At 40.9% G+C, this 21,029-nt stretch overlaps 4 protein-coding genes across 6 annotated transcripts; 2 read left to right on the top strand and 2 right to left on the bottom strand.

Moving 5' to 3' along the window:
- Nucleotides 1–1,188: 1,188 nt before the first annotated feature.
- Nucleotides 1,189–5,123, bottom strand: cbx5 (chromobox homolog 5 (HP1 alpha homolog, Drosophila)). Its single transcript, XM_029156141.3, has 5 exons — nt 4,918–5,123; nt 4,251–4,430; nt 3,759–3,984; nt 3,319–3,419; nt 1,189–2,743 (listed from the first exon to the last, which is right to left on the bottom strand). The coding sequence occupies exons 2-5, from the start codon at nt 4,379–4,381 to the stop codon at nt 2,602–2,604; spliced, it is 600 nt and encodes a 199-aa protein (XP_029011974.1). The 5' UTR covers nt 4,382–4,430; nt 4,918–5,123; the 3' UTR covers nt 1,189–2,601.
- Nucleotides 5,124–5,629: 506 nt separating this feature from the next.
- hnrnpa1b (heterogeneous nuclear ribonucleoprotein A1b) lies at nt 5,630–9,328 on the top strand. 2 transcript variants are annotated; one of them, XM_055510283.1, is made up of 12 exons: nt 5,630–5,788; nt 6,292–6,408; nt 6,626–6,772; nt 6,848–7,058; nt 7,135–7,232; nt 7,312–7,369; nt 7,460–7,513; nt 7,595–7,726; nt 7,805–7,927; nt 8,011–8,071; nt 9,105–9,161; nt 9,235–9,328. In XM_055510283.1, exons 1-10 carry the CDS (start codon nt 5,777–5,779, stop codon nt 8,064–8,066), a joined length of 1,008 nt encoding a protein of 335 aa, XP_055366258.1. In that variant the 5' UTR covers nt 5,630–5,776; the 3' UTR covers nt 8,067–8,071; nt 9,105–9,161; nt 9,235–9,328. The 2 variants fall into 2 exon arrangements, with proteins under 2 accessions (XP_055366258.1, XP_055366257.1); XM_055510282.1 differs by having other exon boundaries at nt 8,219–9,161.
- On the bottom strand, nt 8,446–13,037 carry nfe2 (nuclear factor, erythroid 2). 2 transcript variants are annotated; one of them, XM_029156138.3, is made up of 4 exons: nt 12,840–13,037; nt 11,555–11,633; nt 11,316–11,456; nt 8,446–10,734 (listed from the first exon to the last, which is right to left on the bottom strand). In XM_029156138.3, exons 2-4 carry the CDS (start codon nt 11,600–11,602, stop codon nt 9,451–9,453), a joined length of 1,473 nt encoding a protein of 490 aa, XP_029011971.1. In that variant the 5' UTR covers nt 11,603–11,633; nt 12,840–13,037; the 3' UTR covers nt 8,446–9,450. The 2 variants fall into 2 exon arrangements, with proteins under 2 accessions (XP_029011971.1, XP_029011970.1); XM_029156137.3 differs by lacking the exon at nt 12,840–13,037 and having other exon boundaries at nt 11,555–12,149.
- Nucleotides 13,038–17,682: 4,645 nt separating this feature from the next.
- copz1 (COPI coat complex subunit zeta 1) lies at nt 17,683–21,029 on the top strand. The gene is made up of 9 exons (XM_029157459.3): nt 17,683–17,829; nt 18,243–18,311; nt 18,876–18,957; nt 19,039–19,130; nt 19,433–19,488; nt 19,594–19,671; nt 19,777–19,828; nt 19,914–19,952; nt 20,558–21,029. Exons 1-9 carry the CDS (start codon nt 17,812–17,814, stop codon nt 20,603–20,605), a joined length of 534 nt encoding a protein of 177 aa, XP_029013292.1. The 5' UTR covers nt 17,683–17,811; the 3' UTR covers nt 20,606–21,029.

Genomic DNA, 21,029 nt, shown 5'->3' with positions numbered 1-21,029 from the left:
AAACCTGCTGGCCTGGGTTTGTCAGCAGGCAGCTCCAGTCTCCATAAAACAGCCTGCTGCCTGCTTCTTTCGCCCAACTTAATGGTCCCGGGGCTGGAAATTTACTAGTGACCTTTGCATTCCATTTGGAGAGTAAAAGCCTTTTTGCAAGGAAAATTCCATCACTTTTAGACGTCGCTGAGCAGCACTGTGTGAGTGTGTGTGTTTATGTGTGTGTGTGTGAGCGAGAGGGAGAGAGAGACTATAAAAGGCAGAAAGAAAGAAAAAGAGGGTGGCGAGTGAAGAACAAGGATTAGACTGAAGCTTCACAGCAATTTATTACAGTTATTGCAGTAAGCCCCCAACATATATTATATTTATTATTATCAACAACCCATATTTTCATAAATGCTTAAATTTTAAGCATGAGAGTTTTTCAAACGGTTGTCAGACTGTTACAAATGTGGGTTTGCAGTTAAACATGTTGCGGAGTAGTTTACTGTCTTGTTGCATTGAGCTACAAGTCAGTTTAAAATTAGAAAGAAAGCTTTGCAACATTAAATGATGTGTTTAAGGCTCCCTTCATTGTGTGCATCGATGTGTCTTTCAAACTACATATGAAGGCACCATGAAGTCACTATTTTTCACTCTAGACTAAACAATGTTTCTGAACTGTGTTTTGTACAATAAACCTGGGTGAGTTTGAACACTTTAAACTGCTCAGCATGAGACCTCAGGCCTACAGGAAGGTCCAACACATGCTGTGACTTATAGGACAGTTTAGTTCAAGACAAAACGCAGTGTTTACAGAGTAGACTTGATATGAATCCACATCCATCTAGATGATACATAATAATCTGAACATAATGGTCAGAAAATAGCAATGACTGACCTTTAAATCAATGCTGTTCAATGTCGCCCTCTGCTGGGTCACAGAACTCGGTGCTCAGGACCTGGAGATGAGAACGGGAACAGGAGATAAATATGATCCTTCAATAAATAATCTTGATAATGTTAAGGCATCTGTTAAGGAATACTTTTAAAACAGTCCTGTGTAATTTTTTTCTTGTATGTACATTTAATGTATTTTTTCCCTGCAAAACAACCAACCTATTAATGGCAACTGTAAATGTTTATTTAAGGTTCTACTGTACATATTCGTAATATTTAATACACACAAAACTGAAGAATTCGGCAGCAGCATAAAACTGAGGACAACAGTGGGACTTTAATGAAAAAACAAAAAAGGATAGATGGAGGACAGGGTTTATCGACTGTATGTGGAAAGGAAGGTTCACTCACGATGGCAAATAAAAAGGAAGGTTGGGGATTAAAAAAAGAAATTAAAAGAACTGATCTAGTCTGAACTCACTAACCTTTGGTCCTAAGAGCCCATAGAAACACAGCAGATCAAACTACAGAACAGGCCCCCGTCTTGTATAAAAAAACAACCTCTGCTCACCTGGTAACATTGTCCAAGAAAAGATTAAATAGATCTAACCAAGAACAATTCAGTTACTCATTGCTTCCAAACCCTGGATATTCATAATTTTATTAAACTACCTTAAACTAACAATCATCAAGAACACATTGTCCAATTGCCAAGTTGACGTGTTTTTTTTTTTGTTGTTTTTTTTGCACGCACACGCACAAAATACAAACCACAAGTAAAAAAAAACAAAAACAACAACAATAAAACTGGAGGGCTGTGATACACGTCAGTCACACGATCCAAAGGTTGATCTTCTAGCCACAAGGTGGCAGCCCACAATGACCAATCGACTGCTGGTTCTGTGAATACAGCAAGATTGTCTAAAATTCTACCCAGTGCCACTAATGATGCAGTTAAAAAAACATAAATCAAAAAATTACAAAACTCAAAACGCTTTATTTCATTTCTTAAATGGGTGATAGATGACAATTGGAAAACACCATATCAAGTCAATACCTTAAAATATGGAAATAATTGATAAAACAGCCATTTTATAAAAAGGGAAAAAGACAGAAATAATCACTACATTATAAAGACATAATTGGCCAGTGTCCTCCGCAAGCTTGTACAGTTACTACTTTTACATGGGTAAACGCAATAAACCAAAATAATAAAAACCTACAGGCGATAAAAACTTCATGCAGACAGGAAAGTGCTGCGAGAGTTGCTTCCTGTACATCAGGTGGTTCTTGAAGTTGAGCGCTAAACTGCTTGTAACGACATCAGTGCACAGCCCCCTTGTGACAAGCTCAGGGTTAACATGGCTTGCACAATCACTGGCTCTCATCTTGTGAGTTATTAAAAAAAAAAAGTCATGTGTACACGTGGATACATGTACCTTACAGGATAATGATTATGTCAGTTTAAGCACTAACATGACGAGGAAACACAAATATTAAAAAAGCTAAACAGTAGCACATCACCCACATTTGCTACAGCAACTCCTGACTGATGGATTCATCTCAGAAGCCTTGAGCTCCAATGAGGGATGGAAGTAATGTGACCGAGTTTGCTTTTTGTGTTATTGGACATGGGAAAGAAGAAAATGGGAGGTTTTGGGTGTGAAAAATGTCTGACTCCAAGTTGTCCCTGCAGTGGAGGAGGTCCCATTTCCTCCTGAGGTGATGCTTTCACGCACTGACAGCGTCCTTCTCCTTCTTATCACTGTCTTCATGCCAGGTCAGGCGCTCCTCATAGAAGGCTATGACAATCTGTGGGCACTTCGTATTGGCCTCCTTAGCAAGCACAAGATCAGCCTCATCAGAGTCTTTCCTGTAGGTGACAAAAACAGTTTGTCCTTGAATAAGCAAGTCACATCAGAAGGAACTGGGAGAGAAAAATGTCAAAAGCAAGTGCAAACAGCTTAAAAAGACAAAAAAAAGTCCTGCATCACATCCAGTTTCTTCTCATTATCCAAAAATAAGAGGAAAAAAAAAAAAAAATTGGGTCACGTCTGCATAACAACCACTACCTTATTTTGTTCCAGGCAGTAATCTGAGGTAGTGTATGATCAAGCATGAGTGACGAGCTACTACATATATCCATTTAGCTAATAAGTAAAGACATAAAATTTAATGGCGTGGTTTACCATTTGTATTTGAATGGACAGACAGGACATTAGTGATGGTAATGGCTAATTTCCAGTAGCTATCTGGCACCGAGAGCTGCCATTTCAAAGAGTGACACCATTACAATCTACATGGTGTTAGTAATACTACAAGCCACAGCTGCCGTAGGTCCCACCTACAGATCGAATGACTGACACCCAGAAAGCAGAGGTAAATTATAACAGCAACTAACAATGGAGTTCCTCAGTGTGAGGTTGGCATATCTAAAAGGAAACCTACCACTTCATGAGAAACATAAGGTCTCCACACGAGTCAGTTGCTCCAATAATCTTCTCTGGCTCAAGCCCTCTTTCGAAGCCACGGGCAACTAGAATATCATCCTGAAAGACAAAAACGGTGTTATAATGCAGTGTTTCATCCCAGTTTTAGAGTGGCGAGTAATGCAATCTTTTTAATTACATCATTTAAAATAATTACAACAATGTCAAAAACAATTATTTCAGAACACAATTTACTCATTCAACAAATATCTATTTTTATAAAAAGCGTCTTTATCAAGATGACAAACGACGACATCTACTGTCCACAAAGTCTGTAGCAATCGCTTGTTATGGTGCAGACAATTATAGGTCACATTTCTTACCTTCCGAATATAAACAGGATTCGGCCATTTTGTTACCATGTCTGAATCCCAACTACGGCTCCAACATTTGACCTACCTCTTTTTTCTTTTTGGGCTTACTTCCACCCTCCTCATCATCATCTGAGCTTCTCTTCTTCAAACTACTAGAGTCTTTGGAGCGCCCCAATGAGCCTGTGTTCGATTTGCTGGCTCCACTGCTTGGTGTAGAGCTCCCACCACTGCTCTTCTTGTAGGTCTTCATAAATTCTGCAATAAGCTCCGGGCAGTCTAGATTCTTCTCTGGCTCCCATGTGTTGTGTTTACTGAGGGGAAAATGACAATTCAGTTTTTTCAATATCAGTACAGTCTAAACTGATGATCAACAGGTATGATGTCTTATTAACTGAACACTGTTATGATCAGCGTGATGGCTCATAATGCATCACACAGTAATAGTTCTTGTGCTTAAATTATGCTGCGACTGCTGTTAAAGTCGTTAGTAAAATTAGGGCTCCAAATTTCCATGAAGACAACAAAACAGGGCTTAGTTTGTGGTAGAGGCTAGCACACCACCAAGCACACAACTTACTCTGAATATCCTTTCCATTTCAGGAAGAACTCGACCCGTCCCTTCACTACCCTCCTGTCCAGCACCTTCTCCACCACATATTCCTCCTCATCAGAGGATGAAGACGCCTCTTCACGAGACTTTTTGCCCATTGCAAAGTTGCTTGTCGTCTCTGCGCTGTTGCAGGCCGATGGCTCTTCCCTGTACAAGAAACGCAATAAGCTGGCGTTACACGGGCAATGCACGATGCAGTGGAGGCTACGCACAAAGCAGGAGCCTGTATTCACAGGCTGGTAAACCAAAACGCAACCCACTTCTTGTTTGGGCGATTAAATAATTGGCAACGGAAACGAAAAGGAGTCGGCTTAAAACCAATCTGCAAGTTGCATGAAAAAACCCAGCTGCACGATGAAAATCTAAACGTTGAATTAGACGGCCGACACCGTCCACTTACTGCTCACCCGCTAAAATCTGTAAATATCTCTAACGTTACCTGAAACCTCGGTAGATGCAGCTAGCATAGAAGGTAACATGCCTTGTTTGCTAATCGACTAGCTTACCAATGAGTTCGAAGCCTGCAAGCTAACGCTCAAAAAGGTAACACTAGCTAACTTCAGTGTTGTGCTATAAACGTACAAAGCTTTTACCAGCAGCATGGAACAAACTGATGCATTACTCTGTATCTTACCCCGTGGAGGTGTAGACCGCTGGTTCCGATCAAACGACTGCAACGGTAAAACGCGACTTTTGCAACCCAGTAGTCTGTGAGGCCACTGATAAAGCTACTTTAGCATCTAGCCCGGATGACAAAAAGGAGCCGTGCGCCTGGCTGCGTAAAAAGCGCGCGTTAAACGCGCACAATGAACGTACCCGCCCCCTCGGTCAGCTGATTACATATACAAACAGCAGAACGCTTCTATAATTACAATTATCGTTCATATAGAAGTAATTGTTTGCAATTAACCGCACGTTTTTTGAAATAATATTGAATTGATTTGCATCAACCGCACAACAATTATATGGGCATGTGATTGTTAGGTAACATCAGCTGTTGAGAGGAGAAATGGCGTTACTGCAAGTAGAGAGGCGCAGCTTCACCTCTACCCAAAAGTCACGAATCAGTACAATTTATTATTGCTTAATTTCTTGTCATTTTGTCTTATTTTTTTTATGCCGTCTTAGGCAATATGAGTGATGTTTAAACGACAATGTCGTCCATGTTTACTGACACAAAAACGTAGCAAAACGGCAGCAAGTTAAAAGAACCATTTCGCATAACCTATCCGCCATGACGTTCTGATTCACCGTGAAACACCCGCCCACAGTCAGATTACTGGAGGGAAATAATGATTGACAAGAATTTGGACCAATGGCATTTCAACTGCCGGTACCGACGCGGCATAGCGGGAACTGATGGCCAATCACATGACCAGCTAGGTGTACGTCTAGTACTTATTCTAGAGCTCAGAAACGGGCTCGGCTCGTCTGACGCAGTTCGTTTCCAGCCGGTTAGTTTTCCAGGCGCGTTCGACGAGTTCATCAGCAAAATGTCGAAAGACGTGAGTACTGTCCTTGAAAGTTGTTTTAGTGTATACACGGAGCCTGCAAACGCGAGGACGACTTAGATAACTAATGTCCGCTCTAGGCAGCACACAGCGTTTTCGTTAGCGCTGTTGCAGCTACATTGTGTTCCGCCATTTTATAGCATACGGGCCTCGTGGCCTTTTGTTTAATTAGATGTAGCGTTCCATTAAATTCGTGCTTTTTCCTAACGACAATAATCGGTAATAGCATCGAAATGCGAAAACACAACTAGCGCAATAATACGTTTAACGCATGCATTAATTTTAACTAAAGAAATGGCCATTTGATCCATCATCCAACCTTAATGGCGGAGACGTCTCCCTTCGACTCCCTGTCCCCCTCCCCCCCTCGTTTTTCATATGTGAGCATTGCATAAGCTAACTGCATAAGTGCACATATAAACAAGCGGTTTGTATCCACGGAAGCAGAAATGTCAGTCAGCAACATGTTTTAAAATGCTGATGTGTCCATTGTTCAGGTCCCACGCGAGCCCGAGCAGCTCCGCAAGCTGTTTATTGGAGGACTGAGCTTCGAGACGACAGACGAAAGCCTGCGAGCCCATTTTGAGCAATGGGGCAGCCTTACAGATTGTGTGGTGAGTGGGATTTACACTCTAGTTGTAAGCATTGAACGTCATTGTTACGGTAAGGCAGATGAGTAGCATAATTGTGATTCAGTAGTATTTATGTTTTTTGTTTACCTATTAACATCCAAACCACTAGGCTGCAGTGTATTGTACCGTTTTCTTTTCATTCATTTCTTTCTTTCTTTTTTTTTTTTTAATTTTTTTTACATGAATCTGTTTCTTTCAGGTGATGAGGGACCCAAATAGCAAAAGGTCCAGGGGCTTTGGCTTTGTAACATACTCATCAGTGCAGGAAGTTGATGCTGCCATGTCTGCTCGTCCACACAAGGTTGATGGAAGAGTTGTAGAGCCTAAACGAGCTGTTTCCAGAGAGGTATTATACACTTGACTATCTGGCTTGCATTGCAAAGCAGGGGCAAAGGCTGATAAAACGTGTTGTTGACTGCAGGACTCTAACCGCCCGGGCGCCCACATCACAGTCAAAAAGATCTTTGTTGGTGGGATTAAGGAAGACACAGAAGAGTCACACTTGCGAGATTACTTCCAGCAGTTTGGCAAAATTGAGGTCATTGACATTATGACTGATCGTAATACTGGAAAAAAGAGGGGCTTTGCCTTTGTCACCTTTGATGACCATGACTCAGTCGACAGGATTGTCAGTAAGTAAAATGGTGTTCATGTGTAATTATCACAAGTAATTCATCTGGCTGTCGGCTCATTGTCAACTATTAACAGTTCAGAAATACCATACAATCAACTCCCACAATTGTGAAGTGAGAAAGGCCCTCACAAGACAGGAAATGCAGAGTGCAGGAATGGGTATGAGAGGAGGTAGGTATATACAACAAAGTCACCACATCGTCTACTTACATGCATACAATCAACGCTTTTGTTTTTTTGCCGTTTTTATGTCCCGAAGGCCGTAGCGGAGGGGGAAGACCCTACGACTATGACAGAGGATTTAATCAGGGTAAGACCTCAGCTTTTGTAGACTTGTAAAATACGTAGATGTGGAAAATATGTTTATAGCTTGAGGTACTGATTGGTTTGCTGCTTTTAGGTGGCAGGGGCCGCTATGGAGATGGCCCGTACAATTGCAATGGCGGTGATGGTGGTAAAAAGGCTATTTGTTCTTGTTGTTGTTTTTCTCATTGCCATCAGAGCTTGCAGTATTAAGTATTTCTCTTTATTGTAGGCTATGGCGGTGGCCCTGGAGGTCCCAGTGGTCCTGGTGGATATAATGGTGGTAATCGTGGTTATAACCAGGGTTACAACCAGGGTGGAGGTGGAGGCTATGGAGGAAACGGTTATGACAGCAATGGTTATGGTGAGTATATTTGGGTTTTATAAACAACGCAGTTTATGCAGGGGAGTTGATAACAAAGTTTGCCATTTCTGTGTATAGGTAACTGTGGAGGAGGCGGTGGAAGCAATTACAATAACATGGGCCACTATGATCCCCAAGCCTCCAACTTTGGCCCAATGAAGAATAACTTTGGTGGAGGCGGTGGTGGTGGCAGGAACTTTGGTGAGTTTCTTAGCTGTTACTAGAAGGATCTAGCTTGTGGTTATGCCAAACCGGAACTAACGTAACGCCCAACTCCATTCAAGGTGGTTATGGAGGTGGTTCAAACAACGGTGGATATGGCCGTCCAGGACGATTTTAAAACCGGTAAGGGCCAGGAGCCATGCCAGCAACTGTCAAAGCTAGAGTTTACAGTTGCAGGGATTCGTTAAGTGCAGATAATGATCACTCTGGATGTCAGGTTATTCGAAAGTCAGTGCACAGTTAACAATGTTGTTCCATATTGTTCAACAGGACTGAGTACTTAGGAGAGGGGAGCGAGGAGAGCAAGCGAAGTGACAGGGCAGCTGCAGGTTTACCTCCTAAATCTGCTCAGCCAAACAGTTGTGGCAGGTTACAGCTGCTGCAAGAAGAGATGTACATTAGATAAATCATGGAGGGTCTTCATTTAAACGTGTCTTTTTGGTTTTTTTCATTGACGTGTATTTGGAAAGCAACCATTCCAATGAGGTTTTATGTAGATTTTTGTTCAGTGGTTTTTATTTGTAACTTCGTCAAATCAAGCTGAAATAAATGATCTTTCAGTTTTTTAAAAATCTTGTTAGCCTCTTTAGTGATTTGGGAAAGGGAGGGTTTGAGGTGTTGCAACAGTGGGAATGAAGGCCATATTGTGAACATGCAGTAAGGACAACCCCGCTTCCCACTACGTTGTCACTGCATTACGGTTTGAGCAGTAAGAGGTGAGGTCATCCTAAAGAGCCCGTCACACCTGAGTTCGGCAAACATCTTCTGGAGGATGCTAGCTTACATGCAAAGTCTTTGAGGCTAGCCATGGAAGCCAGCTGAGGGAGAGAAGTAGCAAAACCATCGCCAGGATCATTGAAGCAGGGGAGAGTGAGAACAGAGGCCTGAGGCTAGCAGGCAGCAGCTACCGAAAGGCTTAAGTGCTGTCTGTAGGTAAGACCAGACTTCTCAACTACTGATAGAATGAATATCTTTTTGCCATGTAGCTGATAGTGGGCTGTGCAGCCCTACATGTAACTCTTCTATGCAAGCACATTTGGACTTGCATTTGACTGGTAAATTGGCCTCTTAAATGTGCACAGGTCTCATATTGCATGCTGTTAAAATGAAGTCACCCTAGAGGTTTCCATTGTACTCATTTGCCTTTGCTTTATAGGGGTTTCTACGCAGGATCTCAAACCTGGCTTCATTTCTGTGACAATGGCTAAATCAGGTACTACCATTACCACTAGGACAACTTTGCAAACCTTTTATTTTCCTTTTTAACCTAATTTGCTTCCCCCCAGGCTTGAGCATCCATAAAGGTGCTGAAGATTTTAATGGAAGACTGCTGTGCAGTTTTTGTAAACGTTTTTTTAATAAAGAATTTTTACACGACAATCTTGTGCAGTTTCAGTTACACAGTTCATCGATACTTAAACATCCATTCAATGACTGAGTTGGCACAATTGGGCACTTTGCCTCTAGGAGGTGTATAAATAAGGATAAAACCCCCAGGTTTTTTAGCATTGCTCTCTCTTCTGCATGTTCGTTTGAGGTACTAAATATATTTTACCATCAGGTGTCTGTTGCAGTGAATATTCATTTATGGAGTATGGTTGTCCATCTTCATCTCTTAAGTGGGTAAATACTTCCGCATAGAGGTCTGTTAGGCGACATTTAATGAAGGCTAAGCTACGCTGGAACTCCAGCCGTTCTTGTACCAGGTGCTCTCGTTGGGTCTGTAACTGGTTCAGTTCTCCTTCAAGGTGAATTATGCTCTCGAGCTTCCTCTTCCTGCAATTCTGTGCTGCCACTTTGTTCTTTCCCCTACGTCTAATGTCCCTGACCAGTGCTAGCTGCGTGTCTGTCAGCGTATATTGAGTCAGGAGCTCGTTGAAGTCATCCACGGGTAGATTGATGATCTTGTCCATGGGGAAAGGGATCTTCAAAGCTATTGCCCGCCGTTCATCTCTGCTATGGGGAGCAGGACTGGAAATGCTTCCTTGTGGTTTTGTATAAAAGCTGCTCTGTGAGCTCCCCCTGCTGGAAACTCCGGCGTCATTGAACATGTCATTGTTTACGGGAACCTGCCCTTGTTCTTTCACTGCCTGAGGGTTTCGAGCGTTTGGTTGGGCATGTGATAAAGCAGCTTGAGGTGAGAAATAGGAGTGTGCGCCTGAGTATAAATATGAGTGAGAGTGACTCTGGTAGTCAAGTGAGTAATGTGCGTGTGCTCGCCTGCTGTGCTCAGTCATGTTGTCTGGTTCACCATCACTGTATGTCATAGCCATGTCTACGCTCCGGTAACCCGGAGCACCAACAACTGGGTTATCTGGGGAGGCCAAAGGTGGACTAGAACCAAGCGACAGGCCCGAGTCTGACTCCAGATCCTCGGCCGAACGAACATGTGAGCCATGTCCATGCGTAGTCCAGAGCGTGTGCCGATTTAAACCCTGAGAGAAGCAGGCGTTGGCCCTCCGGTGCCCCTGGCTGGTGCCTGAAATGCCCATCTGCTCCCTAAGAGCCATGAGCGAGGGCTGCGTGTGGGACAGGACGGGGGGCATCCGTTGATGGAGCTCAGACTCGGCGTGTCCGTACATGACCTCTGCGCCGCCGTCCTGCCGCTGACACACCGGCACCTCCTCAGAATAACATCCCTCGTACGCGCCGGCGGTGCCGAGCTCACACGCGTGAGGAGGCACCGGATGGGGCTGAGCCACGCCGTAAGCGCCCATAGGTGCCATGGACTCCATGGTTTGATACTGTGCTGTTTCATAGGAGCTTTGACTGGGAACTTCAAACTCCTGAGATAAAAACATAAAGCGCACACCTTAAGACTGACAGTACACACGTCAACAACAGAATTAAAATAACACAAAGTCACCACCGTCTTTGGAGTTAATTAGTGGCATCAAGTATTTTCCACAATTGAACGGAGGCCAGTTTGCAGCCACTTCAGCGTGCCACTCATAGCCAATGAAGGGCTCTCATAGATGTGGTCAGGTTTCACCGGGAAACAGATGGCTTTTGTGCTGCGCAGGGGGCCACTCGCAGCATACAGCACTTGCCCCTTCTCACAATCTCTTCATCCTGCTATCACTCAAATGGGCCATTGTTGCCTATCTCCGACGAGCATATATTGGTTTTTCATGTGTGTAGCTTAATGGTACGAAGTAGACACTTTGTAATTATTCATTCCTTTTCATTTAAATAAGTTGTACAAAAAGCCAACGTACGCTGGGGTTGCTAAAGACCCAGGTGAGTCAAAGAGTACGGATGTCACAATCCACTCCTCCTTCATTAGGCAGCAATGATGATTGCACAAAATAAATGGCATCTTAAATATCGAGACAACACATAAAACTATCTGGCATGGAACTCTGACCTGCAGCTCTGTGATGGCCATCAGCTCCTGCCAAGCCACGTCAATCTCCTGAGTTTCCTGAGTAGCTCCATGAGTCCTGGCTCCAGGGAAATGATTTGTCATGGGCACTCCTCCACACAGCCTCCCTGGAGCAGCAAACACCTTGTAATGAAAAGGCGAAGGATTACTGACTTTAAAAAAAACAACTCCTTCTTCAGTGTATTCTAGGCTGGAGCGTGTGCTCCGGTTTCGGTTCCTACCTCACAGGTTCTCCTCAGCGGGAGAACATAGTTGGCTGTTGAACACATTCAGGACAAGCTCTTGCTGAAAAAATTCAACCTGATGGAGACACAAGCAGTGACTTAGTCTCACCCACTGAGCCACCAGCTTCCGGCATAGTTAAAGAAAAGTCTGGGTCAAAACGTCATGGGCCGAGCCGTTAAGTAAAGCTAAATAAATGACTGTTTGGGTGTTGAGTCGGTTCTTGTGGTACATGAAGGGTTCAGTTCAGTTGAGATGACTCCTCCCATCAGCTGTAGCGGGGTGCAGCTATGCCGTCCACTGATAAGACAATCTGCGTTAAAACAGTGCAGTCTGCGCGACAGGCAGGGGCCTGATGGCTGCGCCGTATAGTTAACATGTGTAGTCATTGTGTTAATACTTGAACTAGTTCGGCTCAGCTGAAGATCATTTTCTAGGTTTAACCCTTCAACGTGTACTTCAGGGTTGGATATTTTTCAGGAAGGCTTTTACAACTATGTAAAGTCTCACCATCAGAGTCTAAAACATAGTTAACCTTCAAAACCTGTCTTAAAAAATTGATGTGAGCACTTTTTGTTTTGAAGCGATCTATTTGTCATAGGCTGTGCTGTACATACAGTTAAAGTAATGTATAATACACACAACCCCACGCGTATGAAAATGCAGGCGTCGGCCTGTTATACATTTTGTTGTTATTGGTGTTATTCATTTTATGAGAGTTTAATCGGAGCCATAAATAAAATGACAAATTATCTTGAATTATAGACGCCTCCAAAAAAGTAATTAAATAACAAAGCATTACTTGTTTAATTTCCTTGTAACACACTTTTAGGAAGTAAATGAACAAATAAATATATTGTTAGACCCCTCAACTTTGCTGTGGGACACTCATTAACCCATCATTTGCGTGGACTGGGACATTTTTTTTTCAACCATCACAGTAGAAAAGTCAGAACGACTTGCAAGTTTTATACTGTAACTAGTGTGTTCATAGTGTTGATATCACATCCTGCTACTGGTACAGTAACCGTTTCCTTACGGTTAGAAATCAAATTCACAATGTAAATCACAAATATGAAGCTATTGTCAAAAACGTGTCATAGAAGCTTTCAAACAAATGACATTAAAAATAAATCAAATTTGCCGAATATTATTTTAGAAATATGCTATTTTGGTTATTTTGCTACACCATCATTAGAAGTAGACCCTATGAAATACTGCTCAGCAAAGCATTGCAGGAGAAAAGCTCTGAAGAAATAGTAAAAAGTAGGAGAGTGAACATACCTGAGCACCATTCTCTGTCTCCAACAGGTGATGAGTGGAGACAAAACCTACAAACAACAATCCTGGTGAGAACAGGAAAAAACCTGACTGACAGGAAATTCTCTTCTTTTTGATGAGCCTTGCTATCGCTCACTTTTAGCAGGTCACGAGAAAACACACGAGGACTCTTGTTCTATTTCTTATTCGGCCGCCTGTCTCTCTCACTGTTGAGCTACACGCACAGCCACCGGCATAAATGGGATGGCTCTGTGCAGACAAACGCAATCTTCCTGTAAAGCACCCACACCACAGTTTTTTTGTGATCTTGTATCCTTAATAGCACACTTGCACCCCAGCCTCCAAATTTCCCTTTTGCCCACATGACAAACCACAAACCAACAGTCTGGCATGCACCACAACAATCATTGTGTCGGTCCACAGTGCAGGAGATGTTTAAAAATGTAAAAACACCGAAAACAATGTTGAGTCTAATTGTGAAATAACAAAAAGAATCGAGCCAAATCGCTCGAAGTGAGCAAAAACCTCCTATGGCCGCTTTGCCTCGGCCGAACCGGACAAGAGCAGTGTCCTTTAAAAATCCTCTAAAGTGAAAGGTATGAGGAGTGTGATGTGGATCACCTGGAGTCAGAGCCAGCACTGCAGCGAGGGCCCTGCTCTAGCGGAGGTGGGCTGGAGGCTTCAGTGAGATTTAGTTTGGAAGAGATGGAATGTACACCCTCCGACAGGTAAGAAAGACTACATTGTTCCACTATCTGGCAGAGCAACCGCCAAGGGAGAGAGAGGAGCAGGGGGAGAATGGAAGAGAGCGTGTCTTACATAGCTAGTGACCATTAAAACCCTTCACAAAAACCCCCTCGTTGCCCTGATCTCAGACTCTGAGAACAGTAAGAGTGTCTTGTGCATCAACGTTTTTACACAAATTTTAATAACAGATGTTGTTTCATCATTGCTGATTAATTTTGATGTAGATAAAAAATCTGTCTTTCAGTGACAATCATCATTTTGCAACTAATCTGTGACATAACTAGTGATAATAAAAGCTTAGTATGTGCTGGAAAAGACCCCCCACTGTGCACGTTGTGTACAGCTTAGTAGATAGACTTCCTCTTCCAAGTATCTGTTGAAGAAGTAACTTCTGCTTCTGCGGATCGAATCGTTGTTCTGGTCGTCTGTCTTCATAAAATCAGAAGATATTAAATGCATGTTTGTAAATTGACCTGCACATAAGGTTTGTTTTCTGAAAAGGAAAAATAACGCGGCATTTAATTGCACACAGAGGTCAACAAATGCATGCAGTGTTTTCAAATAAGCATGGAACCGCATAGAATCAGAATTCTCAGAAGCAGAAAGATGAACACGGATGTCACAAGTGTTTCACTGAAATGCACTGGGTGCATTAACACAGTTTTACATCCAAACCAAATCTCCAGTAATTTGTGCCGTTCTTCTTTTAATAGCTAATGGCCTCTCTTACCATTACATTTTTTACATAAAACAGAAGATAATACAGAAGAAATGTGACTTACTTATGACCTATGTGATTAAATTACAATGTCAACGATAAAGCTATTTTTGGCACAATTACACAGTAGTCATTGAAATAAATACTAAGACTCCAATTAGCCAATTATCCCCAAAGCAAACACATCTGAAGGACTCAATGTAAATGTTTACTCTATGCATCAATATGGATTTTTCAGACCTGCATGAAGCCACTGTATATATTTAAAAGCCATGAGAACATGGAAGATTTTGTCTGCCCATTTCAATATCACATCCCAGAGACATAAATTTACAATGTTTTCTCTGTCATTGTTCAGAGATGGAAAAAGTAGGTGGCTGACAGAGTCAGGAAAGGTGGATGTCTACCAGGAATCAAAGAAGGGACTTCCCAGCCCAAGTTCCTAGCACCCAGCCCCTGACTCAACCACTGCCACAGCATGCCAAAGAGCACCCTGTTATTACTGTGACCACAGCGGTTTTCAATCTGGACACAGTTCCCAGGTCAACGCCCACGTCCCTTGTTTATGTTTGTTTGCTTCAATTAGTCTTTGACATCTCTGCTTTCAAGCTGGCGCGAGCTCCTCCGGGCTGTCAGCCTGCACTGTTTTACACCTCATCGCTATATCAGCTACTACGAAATGAGAGCGGACATGTTGGCTGGGAACTGCCCGCAGTTGACTCACGTAGGGTTAGATTCTCCTAAAGGCCACTGCATTTTACAATAGAGTGTGTTCAACTGGATCTAAAATAAATAACTACATGTCTGTATATTTGGGCTCTATGTGTCCTGCCATAACCTCCCATTTGTTTATTAAAGATGAGGGAATGTGGCATCTTTGGTTTTGTCTTTACAACCAGGAAGCTGTATCAGACTCTAGTGGAAAAACCACCTCCCTACCAAACAAAATGAATGTGTGTTTTGGGTTGTGGTATCAAAAAGGGAATATTTTTAGAGTCGGCTTCTGGGAAAAGACAAAAAAAAACAGTCACGCTTTTTATTAACTAGCTGCAATATTGTTTAAAAATAAAAGTTTAAATATTGACACAATGTACAAGAATAGAACTTTGGGGCTGGAACGGCCGTGACTTTGATCCCACTGTAACATGCGGGTGAACTGTCTGACTCTTATCCAGTTACATCTATTGTTCTAGTCTCACTGTGAATGATGTTAAGATGCTCTGTCAAATTTGTAAAGTGAACATCGAATGCGCTGGGTGAGAATCGTCTTTATTGCACAGACTCATGCTTAGAGCAAACTATAGCTAGAAACTAGCTTGTCATGCAGGCGACATATAAGTAATATCTAAAAAAGAGCAAATGAGGAACCTGAACATGCAGCATCATTTTCTGTCTCAGTACTGTGTGCACATATCTCAAGATGTTTAGATAAAGATAATGTTTTGCAACATCACTATTTTGTATTTCCTAATGGTTTCCTGATAGCGTTCATGTGCCGCCTTATAGTATTTGTACATTCACACCTTTTGTGTGCTACTGCTAATAAATAGATTTATGGAAAATACAAAAGTGACAAAAGACTTTTCTCACTCGGAATATTGCATGCAATTTCATGTCTGAAACACGAATGTCAGAGCTGGTGCCATGCAGACACTCAAGAGGGAAGGTAGGAAAAGGAGGATGTTGGCTGCCAGAAGCTCTGCTTAATGCTGATAAAAGGACCACTTGGTTCTGAGGAAGGAAACTGCTAACTGTGGTCTCTGGCATTAGCTGCAGAGAAGGGAGCTGCCAATACGTTCACACTACTTTATTCTCTTGATCTGTTGCCGTGTTGCTAATTTCTACTTTTAAATCATTACATCAAACAAATAATATTTGGTAAATGTTTTCTTGTACGAGGCCCTTTGTAAAGCAGCACCATCAGTGCTTTGAGCCATCCACCAAGGTTACTATATACTTTCTTTATGTTCTTTTGTCATGTGTCAAGTATTCCGCATCATCGTCATTGCCACTATGATCCAAAATGTATAAAAAGTATGAATCAGTCTGATTTGAAAGGCAACCGCATCAGTGCCATCACTAAAGCTGGTAAACTCCTGCCCGAGCATGGCAGAGTGCTGTTTCCTCCACAGTTATGGCAATTTTGAAATCTTGGGGGTCGAATTGTGTAAATATAGTGTGGTATTGCAACATCTTATAGTTATGCTCAGAGTTGTTGTAAAGCCATGTCTGTCTGTTCTTTATATACAGTATATATTATGCAAAATACTTTTAATATATTTTATAAACACAATTGGTACTAAACAATACATATTCAAGTTTAAACTCAAGACCAACAGTATCTTCCAGTCAGGCCAAACTGTGATGTCATTTATGGAGTGAGATAGAGGGAAATCCCCATCAGCCTGGGTTTCCAAATGCTTCCCAGAAGTGGGAACTAAGATAATTGGGGTTGGTTAAATGTAGGAGGATCCTGAAAAAGGATGATGATGAGTACGAGCAAGCTAAATTGGCTTGTAAATGACAGATTTGTGCAGTCAAAGAAACATCAACAACCTTATGTTGCAAAATGGATGATTATTCATAATATACTGAAAGAAAAAAACAAAAAGGGGGATTTACTTATAAAGCCAATATTCCAAATCGGAAAATTGTCTTAAGGGGCTTTACCAGCACCACAACATGAACAGGAAAAACACATGTAAAAGATTCCAACAACATCAACTAGAAATTAAACCCGGGAAAGGCAAAGGCAATTTAAGGTGTTCACATGCTTGTCACTTCCACAATGTGGATGCTTCTTCTTTTACTTAAGATTCATCTTAAGCAAGCTGTATGATCTAGACCAACATTATAGATAGAGGGGTTTCTTTAACACCCTGCAATAAGATTGTTAGTTAGTTCGTTAGTTGAAAACACAAAACTGAAAACCCAGCACAATTAAATATGGAATTTCCTCTACTAATCTGATAAGACAGGAATTTCTTTAGCAAAAATGAAACCCCACTGTCAGTTGCCTGATGCTTTTTTTAAGCCTTACTGATGTTGGACCTGAAATTCTCTTAGAGGATCAGTGAAGGTCAAACTACTACTTAGGATTTTAATTTACTTTGAGATGCAATAACGTTTAAAAAAGTGAAAATTGGTTGAATTAATTATGAATTTGACAAATAAAATCACTGAACAATTTCTTTTGGGTAGTTTCCAAGCTGCTTTCAATGAACTGAGAAGGAATGCTTCACCAAAATTTTACACTTAGTGCTGTACCGTCAATTTAATGGTTTCCAGAACAACGTGGCGTGGCTGGTGAGTTTAAATGTACTTTTTTACAGACAGGCGTTACAATATTCAGCACAAATCGTCATCATGGAGGAGAAGCCCTCCTACCTGGCGCTGTACCATGACGCACGTCACGTGCTCCGCGTTAGCCAATGGGAAAGAGCCTCATTTACTGTACGTATTACGTAGACTGATGCTAAACAGTTAGCTGGTTTGCTAAGAACAAACAAGATGGATTCACCCATTCTGGTAATGTATTTATTTCTATTTATTTGACACTCGTGATTCTAAGTTGCTCTTGCGACTGTTGTTTGTTTATAATAGTTTTACTCAATTACCAAAATATGACATTTGTGCCCGCTGTGGAGCTAACCTTAACGGGTTGACTGCTAGCGGTAGCCTAGCCTTGTTAGCACCGTGTAAGTCTGATCTTTGCTGATGTGGAAGTGTCATGTCTTCGTTTTGATTCGGCGACTTAATGGTCATTTCAACAACAAAACTGTGATATCAGTCTGGTTTTGTTTATTATGCGTTTTGCTCCGCCGTCGCGGTTTGTTGCGGCCACTAATTTATTTGAAAACATCTGTTTGACGGTGTCGTTCAGTGAGCAATGAGTTAACCTACAGTCAATGACAAATGAAGTAAGTTTGCTGTCTTTGCAGGAACCATCCTTGTACACCGTGAAAGCAGTTTTGATTCTGGACAATGATGGAGACAGGCTTTATGCCAAGGTAAATTTAATTTAATGGAATAATTATTTTAACCAACCAGGCTTTATAGCATTAATTAAAGTATTGAATTAATTGTACTCAATTAATTGTATCATAAAATCCTTTCCACATTTATTTAATTATGTTAATCTGTAACTTTTATTAATAGTCATCAGTTTATGTTAATATTCATCTGTCTTTCAAGAAGATACCAATTATCCAAAAGAAGATCAATAGCTGTGTCTTTAAGTCAAGACTAAGCGTTTAGTTGTTGGTTTGTTTTTTAATTGGTAGTATATCCTTATAGTCATAGGCATTTGTTTACTGCAATGATTTGCTGATGTATTTGGGCCCTGTATTTGTGTTAATATTATGAATAATACTGATTGTCTGATATTGATTTTACTAACTTTTGCCCTTTTGCCAAATCTTTTTAATCTTAGTCCTCTATATTTGCCCAGGTTCAATGCATTAAAGAGCCCACACACCTGTTTGTATTTTGTCGGAAATATAAGTTAGTTTTAGCTTTTATATATATGTTATAAATGTAAATATAGTAATAAAAGTTTTATTTTGTTTTTACAGTATTATGATGATACATACCCAACAGTGAAGGAGCAGAAGGCATTTGAGAAGAACATATTTAACAAAACACACAGGACAGACAGTAAGATATTTTGTTTTACTGTACATAACTTTTCATCCTGTTTTCATTCCAAATGAATGTTTGATTTTTGGGTGTCTCTAGGTGAAATAGCATTACTCGAGGGCCTCACTGTTGTCTACAAGAGCAACATAGACCTCTTCTTTTATGTTATTGGAAGTTCACATGAAAATGAGGTAAGCTTCATTATTCTTTAGGACTGGAAGGACAACAGCAAATTATTTATTTTATCATTATTTATGAAATTATTGATATTGTCATAATTCATGATTTATGAACACACAGCTCCTTGAATTTGAATCACTGTAAAAAATAAAATTGTAGTTCTATTTTTATCTATTTTAATTATATTTCTATATTTTATTATTATTTGTTAGTGTTTACAAATATTTGTTTTTTAGCAAATCGTTTGACTTGACAATTTATGTTTAATGATATATAATAAAATGGTTCATTTAGATTGTTTTATTTTCAACAGCTTATGCTCATGGCTGTTCTTAATTGCCTTTTTGATTCGCTGAGCCAGATGTTGAGGTATGTTTTGACAGCTGTTATTTTTTTCAACTAAACCTTTTCTCACTAATAATTCTTTTGATGTCTGAGAGTTTAGCTTAACATGCATATTTTTGTGCTCTTTAGAAAGAATGTTGAACGGAGAGCTTTGTTGGAAAATATGGAGGGGCTCTTCTTGGCAGTGGATGAGATTGTTGATGGAGGGTAAGTAAGAACTGGCAGTGCAAGTCGTTTTTTATTCATTACATTGTTTATAGTGGAGCTTTCATCTTGGGAATCTTTTGTCTGCATCTTTGCTGCCTCCTGCAGGGTGATCCTGGAGAGTGACCCACAGCAAGTTGTGCATCGTGTTGCTCTCAGAGTAAGCGCCACTTCCTCTTTTCTGAGTAATATTCAGCAGTGTTTGATTTTGGTGCTATTTGCTCTAAATACAATTACTTCTGCAGGGAGATGATGTGCCTTTGACAGAGCAGACAGTCACCCAGGTGAGCCCAGCATGTCTGTCATGATCTTCTCTCTACTAATGGAGCTTTAAAAGCTCCATTAGTTTATTGAGTGTTAAAACTCATTACTTCACAACCAGTGAATACAAGGTCATTGTTATAGCATCGTTCTCCTCTACTCCTACATTGTCACTCACCTCTGTATTGTCATATATTGCATTGCCTTGTATGCAGGGCAGTGTATCCAATTAATAATTTAGTGGTATATATATATATATATATATATATATATATATATATATATATATATATATATACATATACATATACACATATATGTTTTACATTCTTACCAGAGTGTACTTGAGTGTGAGTTTCTGTTGATTAATGTCGTCATTTAAAGGCCTGAGACTGGCTACCACCATCCCTCCTCTGTTTATGATTAATGGCTGTCCCCAGTCTCATTGCTTTATGGTTAGGAATTGACTTTTATCCAATGAATTAAGATGATGAATTAGGTTGTCCACATTTCCCTTCATTTAAATCAGCTACCCCCATTTCATACTCCAGCCAGTTTGTTAGTGGACAATGTTATCGTGCTTGTTGTGTGAGGGACCTGTTTGGTCAAACCTTGTTTTCATTTACAGGTTCTTCAGTCTGCCAAAGAACAGATCAAGTGGTCTCTTCTACGATAGACTCACCACTACACCAGTGAGCCGCTGTTCAGCCACATGTTCATGGCACTGAGTCACACCGCCGCCTTTTCTTCCGAGTTCCATTTACTCAGTCAGGACTGTGAGGAGTATCACTGATCAGTCACACTCCCAGGACTACTGCTCAGTTTTTTTTGTCTTTTTACAATGCATAATATAATCAGTATAAGGATAATGTATAGTATACATTCCAGTATAAAGGCTGGCCTGTTTGTTTTTTTTCCTTTTATTACTGAACCTAGGTGTTAATTAAAGCAGTGTATTCCACTATAAAACAGTGATTAACCCCATCATTGCCTGTGAAAACATTCCATGTGTCTCCTTTGTCCATATGACAGAAATTTGTCATTTACATAACATTACTGTACAAAGTACACTATCATTTAATAAAATTTTGTGACGATGA

This window comes from Betta splendens, chromosome 7, assembly GCF_900634795.4.
Source record: "Betta splendens chromosome 7, fBetSpl5.4, whole genome shotgun sequence".
Lineage (NCBI taxonomy): Eukaryota > Metazoa > Chordata > Actinopteri > Anabantiformes > Osphronemidae > Betta > Betta splendens.
The sequence above is the reverse complement of the archived record's forward strand: the minus strand, read 5'-3'. Positions and strand labels throughout refer to the sequence as shown.

Excerpts from the sequence above, each read along its gene's own strand:
- cbx5 (XM_029156141.3), bottom strand. The coding sequence starts at position 4,381 with ATGGGCAAAAAGTCTCGTGAAGAGGCGTCTTCATCCTCTGATGAGGAG. Across the intron at positions 3,985-4,250 it reads AAATGGAAAGGATATTCAGA|TAAACACAACACATGGGAGC; the intron begins GTAAGTTGTGTG and ends TTTTCCCCTCAG. Across the intron at positions 2,744-3,318 it reads CTTATGTTTCTCATGAAGTG|GAAAGACTCTGATGAGGCTG; the intron begins GTAGGTTTCCTT and ends TGTCACCTACAG.
- hnrnpa1b (XM_055510283.1), top strand. Across the intron at positions 7,514-7,594 it reads TTGCAATGGCGGTGATGGTG|GCTATGGCGGTGGCCCTGGA; the intron begins GTAAAAAGGCTA and ends TCTTTATTGTAG. Across the intron at positions 7,727-7,804 it reads TTATGACAGCAATGGTTATG|GTAACTGTGGAGGAGGCGGT; the intron begins GTGAGTATATTT and ends TTCTGTGTATAG.
- nfe2 (XM_029156138.3), bottom strand. The coding sequence starts at position 11,602 with ATGTGTTCAACAGCCAACTATGTTCTCCCGCTGAGGAGAACCTGTGAG. Across the intron at positions 11,457-11,554 it reads CGCTGAGGAGAACCTGTGAG|GTGTTTGCTGCTCCAGGGAG; the intron begins GTAGGAACCGAA and ends TTTCATTACAAG. Across the intron at positions 10,735-11,315 it reads TGGCCATCACAGAGCTGCAG|GAGTTTGAAGTTCCCAGTCA; the intron begins GTCAGAGTTCCA and ends TTTTTATCTCAG.
- copz1 (XM_029157459.3), top strand. Across the intron at positions 18,958-19,038 it reads CAAAACACACAGGACAGACA|GTGAAATAGCATTACTCGAG; the intron begins GTAAGATATTTT and ends GGGTGTCTCTAG. Across the intron at positions 19,672-19,776 it reads GATGAGATTGTTGATGGAGG|GGTGATCCTGGAGAGTGACC; the intron begins GTAAGTAAGAAC and ends TGCCTCCTGCAG.